Source organism: Fundulus heteroclitus, chromosome 24, assembly GCF_011125445.2.
Source record: "Fundulus heteroclitus isolate FHET01 chromosome 24, MU-UCD_Fhet_4.1, whole genome shotgun sequence".
In the NCBI taxonomy this organism is placed as follows: domain Eukaryota; kingdom Metazoa; phylum Chordata; class Actinopteri; order Cyprinodontiformes; family Fundulidae; genus Fundulus; species Fundulus heteroclitus.
Window position 1 is genome coordinate 14,693,048 of NC_046384.1, and position 5,957 is coordinate 14,699,004.

Below are 5,957 nucleotides of genomic sequence, written 5' to 3' on the forward strand. Positions count from 1 at the left end.
CTTCAGCGTCCCTAAGGTCATCTCAACCCTGCCTTGTGTCCTGCTGTGAGCCAAGAGACCACTTGGCTTCTGCCTTGCTGACTATTATTAAGATGAATTATTGACTCAGAAAAAAAAAGGAACGCTCCAAAATACATCAGTCCAGAAATAGATCACCCTCTCCCTCCTATAAAGGACTTTAAAAGGAAATGTTTGTCGTTTAATTTTATTTGTAATTTAGAAAAAACAAAAAAAATTGCCAAAAAGATGTAGAGTACGTCTCTTCTGGTGGGGAAGGCGTCAGTGAACCCGGGCCGGGGGAGGGTCAGTAAAAGTCTCCGTGTGTCGCGGTCAGATGGGGATCTTGAGAAAGGCGCATTCTGTGAGCAGACTCAGGGTGCTGATTAAATATCTGCTGCTGGAAATCTGAAAAAAAAAAGACAAATATATTAGCAGTACGGCTTTTGCCATAGTGCTCCGCTTGATTTATGAATGTGAATAGTTTTATTATGATTCATGCGGGGAAGATCTCAAATGATATGGACACTATAATGGGAAAGTAGGAGAGGAAAGAAAGAACAAGAAGAAAAAAAAAAGGTGAAAGAAAGAGGAGATAAAAGGAAAAGAATGATAAAACAATTATTGAAAAAAACATGTACTTCGTTTAATTGGAAAATCTGCAGTTTCTATATTGTCCACGAGGGGCGCTGTGTTTTAATCAGCAGACGGTATCGCTGAGCTTCAGATGTGGAAAATTGATTTTAAATCATTTCTTAATTTTTATCTGTTTGATGTATTTTGTCATGCAGGACAGTGTTTTTAAGTTCCAAAAAATGTGAATAAATGTTTTTCAACATTGTACAATCACTGTGATCAGTTCTTATGCATAATGCACTTAAATGTTTAACTGAGTAAAAGTATTGTTGAAATTGCGCATACTTTTCTTAAAAACGCTGAGGTTATTCATAATATATTGTGTAAAAGTGAAATTCATTTAAATATAAAAATCAACAAAAAGTCCACTTTTATTAGTTCTATTTAATCTTGCAATGAGTTTACTCGTGTGGCCCTCTTGGGATCAGATTGAGCTGAATGCGGCCCCTAAACCAAAATGACACCCCTGGTTTAAGACCTGCCAAGGTGCTGAAATATTTGGGCATTAGGACCTAATGGGGTCCTAATTACTCAATATAGACGTGGAAATATAGTTTTTTTTCCTTCATGAATTAGATGGAGGAATTCAAGATTTTCTCCAGATGTTGCCAACAAGCCATGGATTATTAGAAATATTGGCAAAGAAAGCCAAGGAACCAACAGACTGCAAAAAGGGAACTAAACGCAAGTACAATTGTCTTGAAGTGTATTTTTCTTTGATATTTGTCTTTGATTTGAGCAGGCAAGTATAAATGATCAGATTTTTGCACTTAAAACAGGAACAACTCATCTCCATCTTATTTCAAGCGCAGTATATCTAATTATCTTATTGTAGGGGTCAAAATGCTCATTCCATTGGCAAATTATCTTATTTAGATGCTCAAATCAAGGACAAATACACTCATTTCAAGAAAATATTACTTACTTTTAGTTTTCTTATGCAGTGCAGATGCTGGCTTACATAAAAAGTTTCTCATTGCCAGAATATCACACATATATAAAAAAAAAAAAAGCACAGAGCTCCCTCAAGACCGTTTCAACCTAATTTTTTGGAAATTGATTCTAGTTTGCAAACTTCTAGATGTTCCAGTGAGAACCGGCGTACTACAGGGAAAAGACCACAGAACCATAAACCGGCGTTTCTGAGCGTATGATACGCCGTAATCAGATTTGTTCTTCCCAGACACACACAGATCCGTTTGTGTCGGTACCGTACCTTCATCCTGCCTTTGACTTTGGCTGACCCCAGCGCGGTGGAGACCTGGTTCAGGTCCCCGGCTGAAAGGTCCACACCGAAGTGTCTGTAAAAGTGGCTCGTGAGTCCCTCCATGAAGCTCGTCACCTCCTCGATCTCGATGCACGCCTCCTCGTCCGCCCCCCTGCTCTTCCTCACGCTCCGCCACAGCGCCAGGGCGTCGCCAGAGTTGACCGTGTAAGCCACGTGCAGCGGCGGCGCCGCCGGGAGAGTCCACTGCATCTTTAAGTGCTGGATGTTTGACTCCATGTGGCAGTTGGTCCATAGCGCAGCGAGCCACCGCAGAGTGGTTTGATTGATGTCCAGGGGGCCAAAGAAACAGTCAAAGGTGCTGCGCAGCCACGATTTAACCAGCGACGAGAGCCCCTCCAGCCCCCTGCTGCCAAAGAGAGGCAGGCAGGTGAAGTCCTTCGGAAGCGAGTGCAGGTACTCCGGGTTACCGTTGATGCAGGACAGCCAGCCGCTCCAAACGGTCTTCAGAGGCTCGTCCTGCCTGGCAAACGCTGGCCTTGATTGCACCTTTAAAGGAAAACGAGACGACGCGGTGAAGACACGACTGAAAACTAGGGGGCTGCACAATTCATCACATTTGCAATATAATCGTAAAAAAAAAGCAATTTCCAACAATTAATGGATCAGACGCGTCCTTGTGGTGTCAGTAACATGTTTAAAGTGGGTTTTCCTCTACATGGAAGGGAAGACAGTTACAGCAGTGAGATAATCTCATTTTATTACTTGTTTTAGAGTTTATATAATCATACTTTTTTTTTTACCAGAATATTTCAGGAATCTCACCACAGCATCAAGTACCGGTCAATCAGTTTAATACATAGACTTGTTTGTTGGTTGCACTTTATGTTCAACAAGGCTTGATGTCCAAATCAATTAAAAGCTGTTATCTTTAATAATTTTCTGATTAATAAAAACATTATAAGTTCTAGTTTTAAATAGTCCTTGTATACAAACATCTTTATGTAGAAGCCATTTTTTTTGCTTGTGGTTAAGGCAGAGCAAAGTCAAAATCAAATTGCAATTTTGGTTAAAATGTATCAGTAATTAAGTTTTATTTATATAGCGGCAATTCATGAAACATGTCATCTAAAGGCACTTTCCAAAGTCAAATTCAATCAGATTATATTGTATATCGTAGGCAGAACGCAATCATTTCTGCTCCGAGCTGAGACGCAGCGGCTCTTTTAGCACCTGATCTGCACAGCAATGAAACAGATTGATTTGTTGCTTGTATATGTTTAAAAATACATGATAAATTAAACAAAAGAAAATCCCATTATATCGCAATATAAAGATCCCAATTAGACTATTTTCCAAAATCGTTCAGCCCAACTGAAAACTGCGAGTCCCCGCCCGTACCTGGATGAGGACAGTCTCGGGGTCGTCGTTCGTCTCTGCCAGGCCCTGCAGCACAGACATGGAGACTTTGAAGGTGTCCTGCAGCCCCCCTACCTCCACCCCCAGGCCCTGCTGCTTCTCCGCGGCGATGAACGCGGAGAGCTGCCGTGCGTAGCTCTTCAGCTGCGTGTGTCTGAACCGGTACAGGGGGGTCACGTAGCAAAGGTGCCACTCCGTTTTCACCAGCAGCGCCAGGTGCTCGGGACTCACCTTCTCCTGAAAGCAAAGAGACACGGTCAGAACTCAAAGGCTCGAGCCACGAACAGAAACCTTCAAACAAAGTAGAAACCGGCTGCAGCTCACGGTGATATTTTGGGGCTTTGGGGCTTTTCTGCTGGTGTTGAACCTGTGCGTGGTTTGCCCCGGGGTCAGGCCGAGCCGTGACGCAACGCCGAAGTGGGAGCGGGTCGACTGCCGGAAGCTCCGCCGTCTGATTCTCCTGGTGGAAACACTGCTGATGGGGGTGCTCGTTACGCTGGAGAGCAGAGAGAGATGCTTTATTCAGAGGAGACGCGACTTTCAGACGGGTAAAAGGTCCTGGTTTCGGAGACTTTGGGAGATGAAAGATATTCTTTGTGAAACAAAAAAAAAAATCAACCCTTTTGGCTGTGGTAGTATTGATGCGAACGCGCTGGTTGCTCAGGGAGGAGAAGTTGGCAGGCAACCATCATGACGATCAATTCCATTAAATTGTTGCTTTCGGTGAAGAGCATGAAAGATTTTTAGGAACAGGAATCATAAACCAGTCAGATGCCATTGCTGACTGCCTTATTCACAAAAGTTAAAGTAATAGTTTTGTAAATGTAGCTTTAATCAAATTCTATTAAAAGTTAAAAGTTTCTTGAAACGAGGTAAATAAGATAATCTGCCAATGGAATAAGATTTTTGCACTTAAAATAGGAAGAAATCATCTCCATCAACTTATTTTAAGTGCAGTATATCTAATTATCTTATTTTAAGGGTAAAATTACTCTTTCCATTGGCAGATAATCTCATCTACCTGCTCAAATCATGGACAAATACACTCATTTCAAGTAAATTGTACTTATTTCTAGTTCTGTTTTTGCAGTGTGGGCTTCTTTTGAACACGTTGGGCTGGGGGGGGGGGGGGTGTGGGGGTTCACGACAGCTGGCGAATGTTCAGATAGTATTAATAGGAAATTTCTATCAAAATAGTCGCCACTGTGTGGCCAATAAAAACAAAAACAAAAAAAAAACACTTTTTAATGCCATTTTCTCCTTTTATAGTTCATTTCTTATGAGATGCATAGACTTTGTCAAAAGCTGACATCCTCCATGATTAATAATAATTGCTTGATCAGCCGTCCCTATGAACTGGTATCGTTAATCGTAAAACCTGCCTAAACGAGGATAGGAGTTCAACTGATCGCTTTGAAAACGTCTCATGGCGGCGTGAACATGTTAGGTTGACCTATTCTCAATGAAAGAGAGAAAGACGGGTTATTTTAAGTTATTTAAGTTAGATTCACAACCCATACTAGCTGGCTATTGATAGCTTATTTTGTGGTTGCTATGACAACGTGACTCTGTGTGTGTGTGTGTGTGTGTGTGTGTGTGTGTGTGTAGGTTTTTTGGTTGCCTGATTGCACAGCCTGTGTGTGCAGCTTTTGTCTCTGTTATGGTGCTGTCGTGTGCTTTTTATTATTAATAGGTCTACGCTTCTAACGTCAGCTCAATAGAGCTTGAGACGAGATTTCTGGGTTCTGATTTTGTTTGTTTGCTTGTTTTTTTTAGTCAGGCATGTCCGATCTGGCAACCCTTGACCCCACACTGAGGTCTGAGCGAGAGCTACATCAAGAGAGAACTGCAAAGTGCAGACCTAAATTTGGCCAATCGTCATTTGCATCAGAAATAAAAACTGTCCCTAATTTTTTTTTAAGTGTAAACAAACAGCAGAAGGCATGTGACCATTCATTTTGCTTTTAGTACTTCGTGATCCATCAGTATCTGAGTATATATGGTACCTTAGAACGTCCACTTACAGTTCAACCATCTTAGTAACATTTGAAAGTCAACAGAGGAAAATTAACGAAGGAACACAACGTTTGTTTTAGAAAGAACGTCCTTTGCAAAGATAAATAAATACATAAATAATGAAATAGCGGATATGGATTAAGCTAGCTGATCCTTGTGGACTCTCCCTGCACTATCCGAGCAGCAGCGAAGGAAACCACAAGTTGAATCAGTTCGAGAGATAAACCGAGTCTAAACTCGCACCTTCATGAAAAAACTAACAACATCACAGAACTGTACCTAGTTCGAGACTTGTCCATGTCTGGATACCGACCGAAGCCGGGAAAAAAAAAACCAACAACAACACCGGAAGTCAATTTTGAACTGAGTCTTCTTCGTCTTCTTTTTCCGCCAGCCATCAGCGCTATCGGCGCACTACTGCCACCTGCTGCCCGCTTGCTATTACTACTCTTGCAATACCCGGCAAAAGGCTGAATTCCCTTTCAAGTTTTTCACATGTTCACATTGCAACCCGAAGCCTTTATGCAATTGAATTTATTTTATGACATAGACCAAGACCATGGGGCGCATAGTGGTGAGATCAAAAGAAAACTGCACAGTTTAAAAAAAAAAAGAATGATTTGAATCCCACCGCCCGACTCAATACTTTGTAGAAACACCTCTT

General features: G+C 41.6%; 1 protein-coding gene across 1 annotated transcript; it reads right to left on the minus strand.

The window, feature by feature from the left end:
• Window positions 1-300: 300 nt before the first annotated feature.
• cenpl (centromere protein L) lies at window positions 301-5,669 on the minus strand. Its single transcript, XM_012857304.3, has 5 exons — window positions 5,573-5,669; window positions 3,602-3,773; window positions 3,260-3,514; window positions 1,850-2,407; window positions 301-405 (listed from the first exon to the last, which is right to left on the minus strand). The coding sequence occupies exons 1-5, from the start codon at window positions 5,590-5,592 to the stop codon at window positions 331-333; spliced, it is 1,080 nt and encodes a 359-aa protein (XP_012712758.2). The 5' UTR covers window positions 5,593-5,669; the 3' UTR covers window positions 301-330.
• Between the last annotated feature and the right edge of the window lie 288 nt (window positions 5,670-5,957).

Bases quoted from the DNA above. Each gene is read 5' to 3' on its own strand.
- cenpl (XM_012857304.3), bottom strand. From the start codon at position 5,592: ATGGACAAGTCTCGAACTAG. The intron at 2,408-3,259 runs GTACGGGCGGGG...TTTCCTTTAAAG, and splicing joins CCGAGACTGTCCTCATCCAG to GTGCAATCAAGGCCAGCGTT. The intron at 406-1,849 runs GTACGGTACCGA...TTTTTTTTTCAG, and splicing joins AAGTCAAAGGCAGGATGAAG to ATTTCCAGCAGCAGATATTT.